General features: G+C 60.3%; 1 protein-coding gene across 1 annotated transcript; it reads right to left on the minus strand.

Moving 5' to 3' along the window:
• Window positions 1-1,461: 1,461 nt before the first annotated feature.
• On the minus strand, window positions 1,462-16,285 carry GRIN2C (glutamate ionotropic receptor NMDA type subunit 2C). Its single transcript, XM_058817366.1, is given in 14 exon segments — window positions 1,462-2,856; window positions 3,256-3,488; window positions 4,002-4,189; window positions 4,738-4,898; window positions 5,131-5,360; window positions 5,446-5,571; window positions 6,904-7,057; window positions 7,396-7,564; window positions 7,680-7,891; window positions 8,449-8,563; window positions 9,086-9,681; window positions 11,210-11,633; window positions 15,686-16,057; window positions 16,059-16,285. Coding segments are annotated over 14 exon segments (4,602 nt in total).
• Window positions 16,286-16,802: the final 517 nt, after the last annotated feature.

The following is a 16,802-nucleotide window of genomic DNA, read 5'->3' on the forward strand; positions in this document are numbered from 1 at the left end:
ATTGCAATGATAAATAAGAAAAGGGAATTAAAGCACCGGCACCAGTGTGTGATGGCAGCCAGGCTGGGGGATGGGGGGCTTGGCTGGATTTAACCCCAGACAGATGGGTTGAAGCATTGACGGACAGATGGATGGACAGACAGATATTGCCAATGCTTTTGAGCCTGGACCACACGTGGCCAGGCCCTTCTGGACCTCCTCGGGGTTTTGCAGCCATCCCTGGGGCAGGGCTGGGTGTCCCGGAGCAGTCCCTGCCATCACCCCCTCACTGTTACTGCCCCCAGCAACCCCCAACAACTGTGTTTTAATGGAAAGGAAAATATAAAAGAAAAGATAATAAAAGAAAATAAAAATGAAAGAAAAGAAAATATAAAAGAATAAAAGAAAAGCGCTGCTCTAGAGCAGCTTCCCAGGGAGACATTTATGGAGGAAGGTGATGCCAAAGCTGAGAAGAGGGGCTGAGGGTTGGCATCTCCCTGGGACAGCCCGCCAGCCACGCACGGGCAGCTCCGTGTAGTGCTGGTGGTGCTGCTCTGGGATGGGGCTGGAACCGCCCGGCAAAGCCCTGGCTGTAGCCCCGGGTCCCGGAGCTTCAATTTCCATTTCCCAAAGACCCTCTCCCCTGCCCGAGGCTCCTGTGAGTCACGGCCGCCTCTGGTCGCGCCCCAGCCCGGCAGGGAAAGGGCTGTGTCAGACGTACACGAAGAGAAGAATTAAACCCGGCTCATCTATCACACCTGATTTATGGCTCCATCAGCCTGGGAAGGTGGGAGGAATTTTTCCCTTTCTCATTCTCCACAGCACACCTTCCCGGGGCTGCTGTGCCGAGCTGGAGATCCCGGCCAGGCTGCCGTGACAGCATCACTCACTGACCCGAGCCCAGGCACCCCAAAGCCTGAGCAGGGGGCTCCGGTGCTCGGCTCCAGCCTCTGCACAGGCTGATGGCTCCCAGTTAAACCCTCGGAGCAGTTGCCATTTTTCTTTTCCATCTTTCCCTTGCCGGTGGGACGAGTCTGTGCCGCGGCTCGGCAGTAACGGGACGCGGACGGGGAGGGGGTGCACAGGACAACGAATATTCATGGGAATCCATGATGCCAAGGGCAGCCCCGGAGGACGGAAGAAAGGTCCCCAGGCAGCTGAAAATGTCTTTTTAATGACCTGGACATGGCGTTTCGAGTCTTTTAAATGAAACCAAAACGCGACGGCAAAACGGCGGCGATGCGTTTGGCGTCCCCGATGCCAGCCCGCCTATAGGGACAACTCGACCCAGCACGTACCAGCCCTTGCCAGGCTCCTCTGACCCCCCAAAGAGCGCACCGGGACCCGCCGAGCCGCTTGGAGCATCCCGCCGCCGGCGGTGCGGGACCCGGGAGGCCGGAGCCCGGCCGGGAGCCGCTGGCTGGCCCTGGGGACACCGGGCACAGGGCAGGCAGAGGGGTGCGGACACCCCCCTGTCCCCCATCACACCTCCGACTCCAGGCTGGAGACCCGCCGCCAGGAGCCGCCGGCGCAGGGACTCGGCACCCCGCGGGCCACCGGCGGCTCCGTCCGCTCCGCCGCCGCCGCCCGCAGCCAGGCCGGCTCCCCGCGCCGCCCGCAGTCCCTGCAGGCGCCGTCCCAGCGCCCGGAGCCCCGGTCACAGCGGTGCGCCCCGGGCTGCTCCCGGCACGGCGCGGAGCCCCGCGAGAGGTGTCCGGCGTAGAGGGGCAGGTTGGGGTAGGAGTTCATGCAGGCGTGGGGAGCGCACGCCGGCACGGTGAAGGCGGCCCGAGGGTTTTGCCGGCAAGCCTCCCGGTAGGACGGCAGCCTGGTGACGGGCGAGCGCGGTGGCAGCCGGCCAGCGGCCTGCGGGCAGCGGGAGCCGCAGCCGTGGCCGGGCTCGGCTTCGGGGAACAGGTCGGGCACGTCGGCGCGGGCCGGGCGCGGGGCCCCGCAGCGCCGCAGCCCCGCCGGCCGCCGCCTCTCGCCGCGCTCCCCGGGCGCCCTGGCCGAGCTCGCCCACCGGCTCAGCTTCTCCCGCTCCATCCCCGCCGCCTCCGGCCGCGCCGGCTCGCCCCTGGCTCTGCAAGTCCTGGTGACTTTGGGGAAGGCCCCGCGAGAGCAGGACGGAGGCAGGAAGGAGCTGCCCACCTCCCGCTTCTTCTCCGCTGCCGAGAGCAGCCGGGGCAGAGTCCCCGAGCCCCCGTGTGCCCCGTCCCTCTGCAGCAAGGGGTTGTTCTGCAGCCGGTCCCCCCGTCCCGACGGCCGCTTGTGCTCCCTGTAGATGTCCGGTGGCGGGAGGTCCCGGGGGGATGTGGGGGGCGGGAGGGGAGCCCCGACATGGTTCCCCACCAGCATCTGCTCCCCATAATCCCCTCCTGGGGAAGTCTTCACCAGGAGGTGGGGGAAACCTGTGAGAGCTTCATCCCCTACACAGCCACCCCGAAACTTCAGGGGGTGTAGCAGGTGGGGGTGCTCGTTTTCCCCTCTCCAGTTCTCCTCCCCGTGCAGACGGGAGTCCACGGGGATGGGCTGCGGCAGCGGCAGCCCCAGGGGAGCTCCCTTGGCAGCGTAGACTCTCCCCAGCCTGTCGGCGGGGTGCGGGCCCCGGTGTGCGCCGGTGCTGTTCTGCACCACGAGCTGGGGTGTCCTCAGGGAGAAGGTGGTCTGGAGGCGCTCGCTGTGGTTGCTCCAGTCCTCAATGGTGCGGGTGGCCTGCTCCAGTGAGCCGCCCACGCTGGCCGTCGTCACCATCTCTTTGGCCGCCTGCAGCATTTTCAGCACGTTGGCCTGGGCTGAGCTGGCAGTGACATCGGGTGTGGGCGCCCGCCCGGGGCTCGACAGGGTCTGCACCCCACTGAAGCAGCTGTAGATACCCTGTGGGGGGAAATGGGGACCCCCCATCATCAGCAAGGTCAGTGGAGTCCTGCCCCCCTGAGCCCACCCTGCTGAGCTGAATTCATGCTGCTGAGTCTGAGGGAGCTTCAGAGCACTGACGCCCCCTCCCCAGGATCCCCAGAGCTTGTCAACGTGGGTGACACTATCCTCTATCACCCCTTTCCCCAGGGTTGCTGATAAGGGTGTGGGGTCATTCCCGGGACTGAGCCCTTGCCTGAAACCTGGCTTTTCTCACCAAGAGATAATCTCATATCAACAAGAACATCTCCACTCCTTCCCATGCAGGCGAAAGGATAATGCCCACCAAGCCATGTCCATCTCTGTGACACCGTGTGAAGACATTTGGGCCCCTCGAAAGCCCCTGTCAGCATCCCTCACCCTGCTGATGGCCAGGAGGAAGTCCAGCTTGTGGGACTTGGGGACAGAATGACGCAGCTTCCAGTAGACGAGGTGCTCCCAAGCGAAGACCAGCAGGCTCAGCCCCATGGCCACGAGCAGCATGTAGAAAACCCCAGCCATGTTGTCAATGTCCAGCTTGCTGCTCATCACCTCATTCTTCTCATTCTGGCAGATCCCTGACAGCCAAACCGTCTCCAGCTTCTGGGTCTCACCTGGGACATGCATAACAGTGCAGGAGTTGAAAATCCACCCCTGGGAATCATCTTTCCAAGCACATCCCTGCCCCTTTCCAGTCTGCTGTGGGTGGAGGAAGATAAAGAGACCCCTGAGCCTCTGGAGCTAGAATCACTTAATGTTGCTGCTGCCATTGGCCTGAGTATCCCATCCTTCTCCAGGGTCCTCTCCTGGCTCTGTTCCCAACCCATGTGCCAGCCAGCCGCGCTTACTGTCCTCTTCCAAGGCTTCTCCTCAGGACCCTCAAATGCTGTGCACAGCCATCTCCAGGATTTTACAGCCCCAGAGGGAACGACACACACAACATCCAGAGGATTTCATACCCCTGAAAGGAGCTGGTGAAGTCCCTCAGTGCCATCCTGCCATGAGGATGTCAGCTGTGAAGGCTGCACAGGGTTTGAGGGCCAAACCCCGTTCGCTGGGTTAATCTGCAGGGCAGGGGTGGGGCAGGATGGGGACAGGGCCGAGGAGGAGCTCGCTCAAACACCCACCATCTCCCAGGAACTGGAGCAGGGCCAGGTCAATGGCCCGCTTCCAGCGCGAGTCCTTCTGCAGGGCGATGCCGTAGCCCGTGGTGGCGAACACCTTCCCGCTGCCGATGGTCACCAGCTTGCAGCCCTCGTCCTTGCCCGCCATGTAGTTGAGCACCGCCGCGTCGTAGATGAAGGCATCCAGCTTCCTGCCCACCAACAGGAGGAAGGGTGAGGAGGGGGCTGAAAGGCTGTTAGTGGGTGAGGGCTGCGCCTGTTTGGGGAGCTCTATCCCTTTCAGAAAGCTGTGGCACATCTGGAGGGGGTTCTATGTTCTCTTGGTGTCCCTGGCCCATCCTGGAGTGCTGTAACCACACTTGGAGGGGATGTACCCAATCTTGGGGGGAGCTGTACCACCTGGGGGAGCCATGCCCCATCTGGGGTGAGCTGCATGCCTTTTGAGGGGAGCTGTAGGAATCTGTACTGCATCTGCAGCAGGTTGTGCCGTGTTTGGGGGTCCTGTACTTCATCCAGGGAAGATGCACAGAGCCATACCCTGTCTGGGAGAGCTGAACCCAGGAGGGCTCACAATTAACTTCAGGGGGGTTGTACCCCAGTTGAGAAATCCCTTCTCCATCTGGGAAGTCCTGTACCCTATTCCAGGGAGCCATAGTTATTTGGGGGTGCTATATATGGGGGTCATTTGGGGGAGCTCTGAGACCATCTGGGGGTCATACCCCATCTCAGGGAGCCATACCCCATTTTGAGGCTGGTGAGGGCGTCCTCCACAGAGCGCTGGTTGTACTTCACCATGTGGGTGTGCATGTCGGGGTAGTTGCTGCGGATGTTCCTCTCGGTGCTGCCGTTGGGGACGGTGCCAAAGCGGAAGGGTGGGTACTGCTCCTGTGGCCTCTGGAACTGCAATGGGGAGCCCCAGGGGGTGGCATCACACAGTGCCCATGTCTTTCCATGTCCCCAGCATGTCCCCTCCCCGCAGCCAGCCCTCTACTTGTACACTCACGCCCAGCCAACTGGCAGTGATGTGTAGCTCCACACACATCACTGCTGGTAACTTCAAAAAGGGTTGTCTTTAGGGTTTTTTTAGGTTCCCACCCCAATGATTTTTTAGGGTTCCCACCCCAATGATCACCTTCCTGTCACTCAGCCCTGACACAGTGTCAATGTACTGCTCCTGGATCATGAAGGCAGCCAGGTTGGCCGTGTAGCTGGCGAGGAAGATGACAGCGAAGAAGGCCCAGATGAGCACCATGATCTTGCTGGTGGTGCCCTTGGGGTTCTCGATGGGGACGGAGTTGTTGAAGACCAGAGCCCACAGCAACCACACGGACTTGCCGATGGTGAAGGAGGGACCTCCTGGCCCTGCAGAGACAGGGAACAGAGGGGACATTTGTCAGCCCAGCCAGGGATGTGCCCCCCTCTCCCAGCTCCCACCTTCCCAACTCACTTTTGCCACTGGTGAGGTTCTGGTTGTAGCCAACGGGGCTGAAATACTCGAACACAAAGACGGTGATGGCCACCACAGTGAGGCACATGACAAACATCATGACCCACACGGCTGGGCTATAAGGCTCTGCAAAGCAAGTAGAACTTTGTGAGCCTCCAAAGACATCCCCTGGTCCTCTGAGGACTGCCAGGAGCCCTCCTGGATGGATGGGGCTCATCCTGAATACTGCCCCTCCTTGGAGAGGAGTTGGAGGTTGGCACCACCATGGCCAAGCAGGTTCACAGGGAATCAGGAGGGAAGGGGGTTGCTACAGAGCTAGGGGATGCAGCCATGCTTCCCTGCCTAGACCAAATCAGCTTCTCACCAACAGGGAGATCTTTACAAAATGCTACCCATCTCCAGGGTCACTGCAGGAGGGTTTCCCATGGGATTACAGGTTGTCCCCCATGATGGTTCTGGAGACAGGACTGTGCCTGCATCAGGCACAGAACCAGCCCCCCAGCCCTGCTCAGCCCTGGGGAGAGCCCCCTGTGAGTGGGGACAGGCAATGAGCCCCTGCCTGCCCAAGATGATGTGGGATGGAGCAGCAGGAGCACAGGATGGAGCAGCAGGAGCACTGGGGATGCATCTGAGCCATCAACGTGCAGCCATCGAGGTCCATTTATCAGCGCGTCCTTCGCTGTCAGGGAGGAGAGGCCTCCCCTGATGGGGATGTGGCTCACTAGCGCAGAGGCAGGAGACACAGGGACATGGGGACAGCAGACCCCAGCCCTGCCAAACCAGGGCAGGATGCTCCATCTGTCCCTGGGGCTGGTGAAGGTGACCCTGCTTCCATGGGAGTCTGGACTTTGTGGTGGGGGGGGACAAGATGAGGAGGATGTGCCCAGGCTGATGGTCCCAGCTTCCATGGCATCCCCAGCACCCTTGTGCACCCTCCCCACACAAGAGCCCAGTGCCAGCTGAGCTGGGACATTGATGCTGTGCCCTTGCCAAGTGCAGAGAGCGCTGCTCAAGCTGAATTTCATGACAACATTGGCCCATCCCCCCTACCTAGGCTGCAGCTTTGCTGGTGTAAAACTCATTAAATAAAACTTGTAGCACTGGTGGTTTCCCACACTTGGCTTAAGCACTGGCTCTGGTGATGGTGGCAGAGATGGGTCCCCAAAGCAGAGATCCAAGCTGGCAAATCCTCCCATGTCCCCATCCTCCCTCCTCCACACACAAAATGAAGAGGAGAAAACCACTGAGCCCAGCGTTAGTCTCCAGCCTCCATCTCCATAATAAAAGGATTATTCAGGCAGGGAAGAAAGAAGCCCCAAAGCCGACAGCACAATCTCCTTCCCTTATGACTTAGGCTTTTTTTCCTTGAAAGTTGTTAAAATTGAACAATATTTCCAATTTGCATTTGTAGGAAGCATGGGATGAGCCTGCAGAAAGACAAGGGGACACAGGGCTCACCCAGGAAAGCAGAGGGGGACACGGTGCCGTTGCTGCGGGCCACCATGACGCTGATGCCCGTCTCCACAAAGGGCACGGAGAAATCCACAATCTCAGACCGCTCCTCATTGATGGTGAGGGAGCCAATGGCCATGTCTGCACGCTTGTAGTACACCTGGAAAAGGGGCAGGTGAGCTTGGGATGGGCAGAGGGACAAGCGGATGGACCCAGACCACTTCCCCCAGGCATTTCCTCATCTCCAACATTTCCAGTCTTAATTTCTGACTTTTTAAAAAAATATTATCTTCCTAAGTGATCAGGGGCACAGACACAACCTGCTGTGCAGTTGTAAGTGTTCATCTGATGACTCCTCCAGGGAGGAGCTCATGCCAAGCTCTGCCCTGCCCACAGTCCCACCACAAATCCCATCTTCACCAGGAAAGCCCCAGGTCAGGAGTGAGTGGTGCCCTCCAGGGAGTGTCAAAGCGGGGTCTGAGCCATGCCCATCCCTACCTCACCAATCATTCCATTCCAGACCCCACGCACGATCTTGCCATGTTTGCCATTGGTCACCAGGTAGAGGTCATAGGAGAACTTCACTGCCTTGGCCAGCTTCTTCAGGATGTCAATGCAGAAACCTTTGCAGCACAGCTTGGTGTAGGGATCCACAAGGCCATCCCCACTGGAAACACACCAGGAAAGATGGGTTGGACCAAACAGAGATGCTCTGAGCACCCTGGACACCACGTGCCAAGGGAGTGGTGGCCGGCCTTGCCGAGCTCCGTGTCCCTGCCCACCTGTGGGAGGAGTTGGTCTGCTTGCGGCAGGGCACGGTGTTGCGCACGCAGACCCCCGTGCTGGGGTCCGTGTTCTCCACGATGACGAAGGGTCTCTCCTCCAGGGTGGCCACTGTCAGGTGGCGGTTGTCGACCACGGGCTGCATGAAGGAGCCGTAGCGGGGCCACACCGGGTACTTCATGTGGATGATGCCTTTCTCCCACTTGCCCACCTGCCCCCAAGGGAGAGCACATGGTCACCCCTGTGAGGGTCTCTGGGGGTCACACGTGATCCCATATCCATCCTCCCACCTTTGGGGCTTATTCCTTGTGAGCCCCATCTCAGCCTCCCTTTCCCCACACGCCCGTGGACCACGGGGTGAGGTGTTTCCTCCTGAGCCCCGAGCTTCACACTCAGGTGAGCACAGACCTGGCCAAACTTTACCCAAAATACTTTCAAACTACAAAAATACCCTCCATGCATCTTGTTTCAGATCTAGGTGTTTGGCTGCTGTTCTCCAGAAGTGGGCATCTGCATTTCTGACTTTTTTTGAACTTATCAGCCAAATTGCAAGGAAAAATTGTCAACTCCTGCCAGAGCTTTGGTGCTCATCATTGCTGCAAACGCCCACCACGGCACCATGGGTACTTTTGGGACCAGCCATGGTACTTTTGGGTTTTGCATGGTACAACCCACCCCAGGATGGGACCCCAGCCTGTGCAAGGCCCCAGGCTCACCCTGCCCAGCCACCCCGCAGTGTGCCCATTTCAGGGGGCCTGGGGGTCCTACCATCTCCCAGAGCCGGTGCTGGTTGAGCGTGATCACCACCATGGTGGGCTTGACCAGGTAGCCACCTTCATTGAAGGAGAAATCCCTGTGCTCCCATGTCACATTGAGAAGGTGCCTGGTGGGACACAGAGCCTGTAAGCCCTTGGCTGTGCAGCCCTGCACTGTACAGCCCTCCTCCTCCTCCTCCACCTTCACCCAGGCTGCCACAGGTCCCATGGAGACATGTGGGGCTGAGAGCTGGGGACCAGCTTTAACACCCATGCAAGGGGCAGAGGGGAGCTGGAGGAAGCTCTTCTAGCAAGGAGGCACCAAGGATGATGGCCCACTGCAGGGCTGAGGATGGACAGACTGCCAAAGCAGCTCTGAGGTGCCACAGAGCTGTGATAGCCCCCCCTGAGACCCCCAGGGTTCCTGAGTCGCCAAGAAACATGGGAAAAGGCAAGGGACATGCTGGGACATCCCTGGGGAGATGCTCCAGGAGAATCACAGCCAAGAGGCACGGACTACCAGCTGTAGCCCTCAGCGAGCACCATCCTTGCTGCTCGCCAGCTCCATCCCCCTCCTCCCCTGCCCTCTCCCTCCCCTTTTCCCCGCTCCTCCCGTTTCACACCCACGCCAGGGGCTCCCCATTCCTCACCGGTAGAAGCTGGTGTTGGTGGCCGTGGCCCTGGTGGGGGCCCAGCAGTCCCGCCCCACCTCGGGGAGGTAGCCGTGGGCGCGGAAGAAGCTGGCGGCCCCCATGGCAATGATGGCCACGCCGTCGCGCACCTTCTGCCGCAGGCTCAGCTTCCAGCTCTCCGTCACCACGCTGATGAGGCCCACCGGGAAGGACGAGGGCGGCACCTCCATGTTGCCCACTGTCATGCTGGGCACGATCCAGATGTATCCTGGCCCCACAAGCCCGGCTTGTTCTGCCATGGAGAAGAGATACTCGGCCTCCTCTCGGGAGCAGTAAACAATGAGGACCTGGGCATCAATCTGGCGCAAGAGCCGCTGCGTCCTGGAGCTGCTCTGCTCCTGGCTCATCTCGAAGGTGAGCACCTCTTGCAGCTCCCAGCCAAAGTAGCTGGCATCCGTGAAGGAGCGGATGATGTCCAGGAAGATGTTGTAGCCTGGGTAGAGGCTGGTGATGACAGCGAAGGAGCCCCAGTCGTATTCCTCCAGAACCTTGAAGATCACCTGGATTTGCTGCTCGATGGAGACACCCAACTGCAGGAAAGCTGATCCGGGCTCCTGAGGGAGGAGAGGGATCAGGGGCTGCTCTGGCATCATGATCCAGGTGTCATGCACCCATGCAAGCCTCCTTGCATTTGCCATCATGAAAAGTTCAAGATTGCCATGAACTGGTGTGGTCCATGGGCTGGAGATACCCAAAATCACACTAATGCTCCTCCAAAGAACTTCACCCCATGCAAACGGTCAACTCCTGCAGCCTCACATCCATTTCTTAGCATATTGACCAAAAATGTCTCCATCCTCCAAAGGAGATCATCAGTTTCTCCTTAAGCCAGGAGAAGGAGGTGGGCAAGAGCTCTGCCAGGAGCCTAAATCCCATCCCTGCTCCATCTCACTACCTGCAGTCAGAGCCTGTGTGGCTCCTTCCCTCCTGCTCCACCTCCCTGGCCATCTGGCCTCTCATTAGCAAACCTTAATTGGTCTGATTCTGTCTTAAATGCTTCAACGAATGGCAGTTGCCGAAGGTCACGTGCAGGCAGCAGGTTTTGCCACCCAGACCCTCCCCACCTCCAGAAAAATAGTCTGGGGTGAGCCCCAGAGAATCCCAGACAGGGAGGAGGTGGAGATCCCTCCACTGACCCCGAAATACGCAGCCCCTGGAGAAAGCTGCAGAAAATCACCCGGCAGCAAAGCCATGGATATTTTTCCATTGCTCCGGGCTCCATCTGAGCCCTCTACACCCATCTGAGTCCACTGCACCAACCAGAGCCCACCACACCCACTGCCACCCACCCACAATGCGCTCGAGGGGCTCCATGAGCACCAGTGAGTACAGACAGGGCTGTGGGAGTGCAGTCCAGGGGGATTGGACCCCAAGCCACTATGCAAGAAAAGCACAAAATCTGTTCCCTGAAGAAGGGCAGGATCTCAGCCACAGGAAAGAGCAAGCACTGAAAGCCCTCCAGCATCCAGGCCGGGCAGGCTGAGGACATAGCCCAAATCTCCATGCCCAGGACCCTCCAGCCTGGCTCCAGCTCTCCCTGCCACCAGCAGCTCCCAGCAGGCAGGTGACAGTAACTGACAGTGTCTGATGCCAGCAAGGAGCAGAGAAGACATAAACCCTGTGTCAGCCACAGTGCACCTGAGATCAGTGGCACAGCTGAGCAAGGCTTCTCCATGCTGCCCACGCAGCCATTCCAGGGCTGGATCCAGCCCCAGCAGGGCGGCAGGAAGATAAGGCTGTGATAACCCTGTGATAACCCTGCCAGTGCCCCAGCGGCCACAGTGCCACCAACCCACATCCCGTGGTGGGCACAGGAAGCAGCACACCAGGGAAGGTCCTTCCACTGGGTATTGAGGTCCTCTCCCCCACCCCATTAACGGGGCTCCTCCTTGAAGTCCCCACCATGTCCCACCACCCCAGTAAACCACACTGCCACAGCCACTGATCCACCATTCCTGCCCCTGATCCCAAAGGCTGCAGTCCAGCAGTTCCTCTGCCCTCCAGCATTCCACATCCCTTACCTACACCACTCTAATAGTTCCTCATTTCTCTCATCCCCCCTGGAAATAGTGAGTACCTCACCTTTGGAGTCAGGACCACTGCAGACCCTCCACTGATGCTGATGATGGGGACCTGGGTCTGGGATGAGATGAAGTCAAGGATCTGGGCCACGGCCTCCGTGCCCACGTTGTCTTCAAAGACGATGCCGTGGATCTTGTGGCCGGCAAGGATGTCGCAAATCTGGGTGAGGAGGGTGCTGGGGTTGGTGTTGTTGACGACAACAGTGATGGGGTGGATCTCCAGGGGCATGTCCAGGAAGCTCTGGGGGCTCAGGCGGGAGCGGATGTGCAGGGGGTAGGACGTGCCCCCGAACACCACGGCCACGTTGACCACGGGCTCCTCGGGGCCCGGCAGCAGGATGTCCGTGAAGGCAGCCGAGCAGCCCAGCACCATCGACAGGAGCAGAGCGTGCGCCGGCGCTCTGCCCATGTCCACCAGCGTGTCCCTGCCAGCACAGGACACAGCCCCTCGCATCCAGCTGCACACCAGCACCCTCAGCCCCGCTCACCCCCGCCCTCCCCACTGCCCTGGGGCGTCACCATGGAGAGCTGACCCCAGGGAACGAGGGGACCCTCATCCTTTGGACACTGGATGTGGTGAAGGAATGACCACGGGGTTGTACTCACCGCCCACTGTACACCTCGGTGCTGTGTCACTTGTCTCCAGTCTTATCAACCACTAACCCTTCACAGCCAGCCCCTGCTTCCCACCACCACCCTGTCCTCATCTCACCATCACCATCTCCCTCCCACTGCCCTCCCACCCCATCCAAAAGCCACCACTGCTGCACTGGTCCATGTCATCCCTTCAGCCAGGGACAGAGACAGCTGCAAGAGATGCCAGGAGGGGCTGGGAGCTCTTTGGTGCCTCTCTCTGCAGCAGACAGCCACCTTCAATATTCAAAGGCTTTGCCCTTGACGGATGGTTCAGCTCTGCACCCTGCTTGTTGAGATTTTGCAAATCACAGTCACTGAAGTAGCTGGTTCCCTGCCTGTCCCGCTGACTGTCTCCTGCCCATCACCCTACTTCAGCCCCTTCTCTGCCACAAAATCCCAACCAATGCACCTATCTGGCTCCATATCTCCAAGTTTTCCCTCCAAGTATTCCACAGCATCCTTCTGCTTTCCTCCTTCTCTTTGCCCCCAGTGTGTGTCCCCTGCTGGCAGTGCCCACCCCGATGGGACACCCTCACACTGTGTCTGTGCTGGCTGCAGCCCAAATCCAGGCTCTCAGGGGCTGTTTGGGCACACGCTCCCTGCCAGGTCCCCAGTTCCCCACTGCCCCTGGGTGCTCACGCCACAGCAGTTGAGGTGACAGTCCCCTGAAGTGGGACACATGCCTGCCCACAGTGATGCACCCCTGTGCTGGAGTTCACCTCTCAGAGACCACCAGCAAAACCAACCTGTGGCCAGGGGTATCCAAGCCCCTCTGAGCCCCATTTCCCCCAGGGCGGTCACCCTTGTGCCAAGTGGGGCAGCAGGGAGGGGACAAGCAGCCCTCCACAGTGGCACCAGCCACGCACCAGTGTTGCTTCATGCAGCAAGGTGCCAGCTGGTGCTAAGAAACGTCACTTGCAATTAAAAGCTGCTGTTGCTTAATGTGTCTCCAGCACAGCCAGATGCTCCTCTCACTGAGTCCCGGCTGGTTTTGGGGTCTGGGCTGCCCTGGTGACCTGCACCCCAACGCTCCTCCCTGCCGCAGTGACGGACACCCCTTCAGCACACTGCAAAAACATTGCCAGCGTGCTGAAAATGCAGGATATAAACCCAACAGCTGCTGGGCTGGGCACCCTGCAAGAGCTGCTCGGTGCAGATTTGAGCACTGGGGCTGTTCCCTCCAGGGAACACAAACCACACATTTCCCTCCTGTACCCCATGGCTACCAGGAAGTCTTAGGCACCTGTCCGGGCACAGATGCTCACCAGGCGGAATCTCTCTCAAGCAGCTGCATTTCCTCAGGGAATCATCCACCCCCAGCACCCAGCACCACCCAGGGGGTTCACTCCACCTGACTGCATCTCCCAGCCCACTGCTTGTCGCAGCTGGTGGAGCTGCAGGAGCCACAACGCCACAGCGCCGGCCGCAGCCGGGGCCCCTTGGCCAGAGAGGGCAGCAGGTGAGTCATGCCATGCTGGCAGCGGCCCATGCTCCGGCACGGCCAGCTCAGTGGCAGGGCAGCCTGCACTGCCTGCTCCTCACTGCGAATTCCCAAGTATTTTTAGTCCTGTGATAAATAATTCATTGGGAATCCGGCATCAGCTACCCAAGCAGAGAGGAAGGGGAGCAACACGCCACCCAAAACAAACAGAACCGCCCTGCCAGCAGCACTGCCCGTCTGAGCCCTCCTCAAGGACATTTAAATATACTCTGGGCCCTTGTGGTGATTGATTGGGTTTGCTTGTGCCAGCCCTGGCACCTCACCTACTCCAGGACCTGATCCTCCTCTTCCTCAACTCAGTCGTGCCTAAGCTCGGGAGCCTCTTCCAGTACCGAGCACTCCAGGCACAGACCAGTGGTTGTCCCTTGCCATGCTAAGCTCTGCCACCCCCTGCTCCTGGCTCTGACTGGGGACAGGGCTCAGCAATCTGGTTTCCCACGGACCAAGCCGCAGGTGGAAAACATCCCCGTCCCTCACAGCTGAAATGCAATGGCAGCAGCAGAGGGGAGGTGGGCGTGGGCTCATCCCATCGTTCAGCCCGTGCTGAGACATCCAGGGCAATGAATTTCCATCCTTCCCAGGAGCCTGGTGCCTCCATGCAGAGTCAGGCTGGCTCTCCACAGCCTTTGGTGGACATGGAGGGGTCTAAGGCCAGAGAGCCTGTGGCTGGCAAGGGCTGCATGTGCAGGTTGGAGATGGGGCTGCTCCAAAATGGCCGAATTTGGGAGGCAAAGGGCAGCCACCTCCTCCAGCCCAGCTAGCACCATGCGTTTCCAGCCCACTGTTTCTCCTACTGACCTAGAGGGGTACAGGAGAATTTTGGGGCTTTTTGGGGGAGATGACAGATTGCAGGAAAGTGGTGGAGGCTGAGGAGAAACTGAGCCCATTCTGGAGCTACTGCCAGAGCTGGGGCTGCTCTTGGGCTCAGCACAACGCAGCAAAGCCCCTGCCAACTTCCACATTTCCCAACCCCTTGTAGGAAACAGTGCAGAATTGGTCCCTGGGGAAAAGACTTTCCCAAAAGGGAGGTTTTCCAGCTGGGTGAAAGGCCAGTGGCCAGTCAGGGTCAGGAGGAAGGTGGCCACGGCCAGGAGCCTGGGCAAGGCAATGCCACCTCCTGGCAGCCTCCCCAAGGACCAGAGGACACCACAAAGCTGCTTGGTGTCTTTGCCACTTGTTTTTTGTTGCTTTGGGGTAGTTTTGAGCAGGTTAACCACCTTCCTAGGCACAACTTCCCCTGGTGCACCCAACTCACAGAAACCTTGTGCTAAAGGCACCAATAGAACCCTTACCTCTCACCAGACCCTGAAATGCCATTTTAATGCAACAGGGAAAGTTTGCTCCTCATTTTAAACCTCCTTTTTTTTGCCCTCCCTCCTTCCTCTGCTCCAAGAGAGGGAGAGCTCATGCAGATATTTTGACCTCAGGAATGGGAAAAACTAAATTCCAAAATGCAAAATATCATTCAGGAAAGAGAAACCTTATGTCCCCAAAAAAAGCCTCCGAGCCCGAAATCAGAGGGAAAACGCAGCCTGCCCCAGGGGATGGCGAACGGGAAGGACAGAGCAAAGCCAAACCTGGCGGGAGCCCTGTGGGGAGGAGAGGGGGCATTGAGGAGGGCACCAGGATGTGCCAGGGCTTGTCATTGCCCCGATGGGGACATCCCTGTGCAGCAAGGAGACCTCGATGAAGCCCTTCAGAAGGGGATAAAGCAGCAAAACCTCCTCAAAGACAACTCGTCACCTTCTCTGTGCCCATGCAGGGGGGATGACTCGGGACAGAGAAGCACTGGCAGCCCTCGGCAAGCCCCGTCTCCTTTCAACCTTCATCTGTCGCCACTCGGCATCACCCTCCTCTTCCTCACCACCCTCCCCTTGCTCGCCCGCACCTCTGACAGCAACAGTTGCGGGCCGGGGGCTGCGGGCCGGGGCCATGGGCAGGGCCCCACACGCACGCACCGAAACGCAGCTTAAAAAGGTCGAATATGGATTAACCAAAAATAAACGCCAAGTGTCCTGCCTGCCGCTGGGTTACGCAAGGTGGCGGCGGGGGACACAGGGCTGGTGGCACCCAGAGAGGTCTCCTCAGTTTTTCCTGCCACACGCTCCCCCCAAAACCCCCCAGAAGAGCGCCCAGGACTGAGGCTCATTCCTGTCCCGTGCCCGGGATGGGGAGCAGGAGCTCCGGGATGCGGGGGATGCTGAGCTAGGGGAGGACGGACAGGGAAACCCCCACCCCAGAAAAAACGAGCGCCCCATCCCGGAAAGTTGCTGGCGGCGGTGGCGGGGCGGCAGCGGAGCCCGTCGGGCCCCGGACGCCCCCAGCCCGCCCGGTACTTACGGGACCGCGGCTGCCCGGTGCCTACATCCCCCGCGGCTCCGGCGGGGCTCGTCCCACCGGGGGCTCGGCTCTGCCAAAGCTTCTCCTCGTGCGGGGCAGCCCCCCGGGGCACGGTCGGCGCCCGCCGCGGCTGGCGGGGGGCTCCGGCGGCCGCCGTCGGTCCCGGCTCGTCCTTGGCGGCGGCGGCGGCGGCGGCGGCTCTGCAGCGGCGGCTGGAGGCAGGGACGGCAGCGGGGGAAGGAGGGAGCGGGAGCGGAGCGGGTGTGCACGGGGGGGGGCCCGGTGGCAGCAGGTGTCTCGGCGACCTCCGAGCGCCGGCAGCCATCTCCCCCCGGCCCGGGAGCGGCGGGGCGGCCCGGGCGGGACGGCCGGGGGAGGGATGCGGGGATGGAGGCTGGGGGGAGCCCGGGGGCGGTGGAAGGACAGGACGTGTGTCCTCCCGCCTCGCCGCAACTTCGGGGCTGGCCGCCAGCCCCGATGGAAGGGGGGGCACGGGGGACAGGCAGCCCTCCCTCCCGAAACCGGCCCGCCTCTCCTGGCGCCGCGGCCGGAGAGAGAAGGCGGCAAGACCCCGTCTTTTCCTTCGCCCCTCTCCTCCATCTCCAGGAGGGAAAACCCATGGTAAAATGGCACAGACTCCCTCTCTGGGCAGTGCCCGTCCCCAGCCCCGGTGAGGGCTGGAGGAATGCGGTTGGACTCATTCCCTCCCGCCAACATCTCCCATCCCTTTGCTGATTGAACTGGTGGAGAGCGGCCAGCTGCCCACCGTGGTGCCCCCCGGGCGGTGCAGGACAGCCTCAGGGTCCCCATCGGTCACGGGGAGGGGGGTGACACTGAGCAAAGCCCCCGCAGGCAGCAGCATCCTCCAGCTGTCGCCAGTATTAAAGCATCAGCTGATCCCGCAGCACTGGTTTAGAGCGAGCCAGACTGGGGGACCGGCTGGGGCGGGGGGGTAGAAAAGGGGAGAGATACAGTAAAGGAAGGGGGGAGACAGGCAGGGCCCTGCTGGGGCTCCCTTGTCCTGGGTGGTGCCCCAAAATGAGCCGTGGCTGCAGGCAGATGGACTACGGCTCTGGCAGGACCTGGCAGGAGTCGGAGCTCAACTCAGACCCCACTG

This window comes from Ammospiza caudacuta, chromosome 19 (genome assembly GCF_027887145.1).
Source record: "Ammospiza caudacuta isolate bAmmCau1 chromosome 19, bAmmCau1.pri, whole genome shotgun sequence".
NCBI lineage: Eukaryota > Metazoa > Chordata > Aves > Passeriformes > Passerellidae > Ammospiza > Ammospiza caudacuta.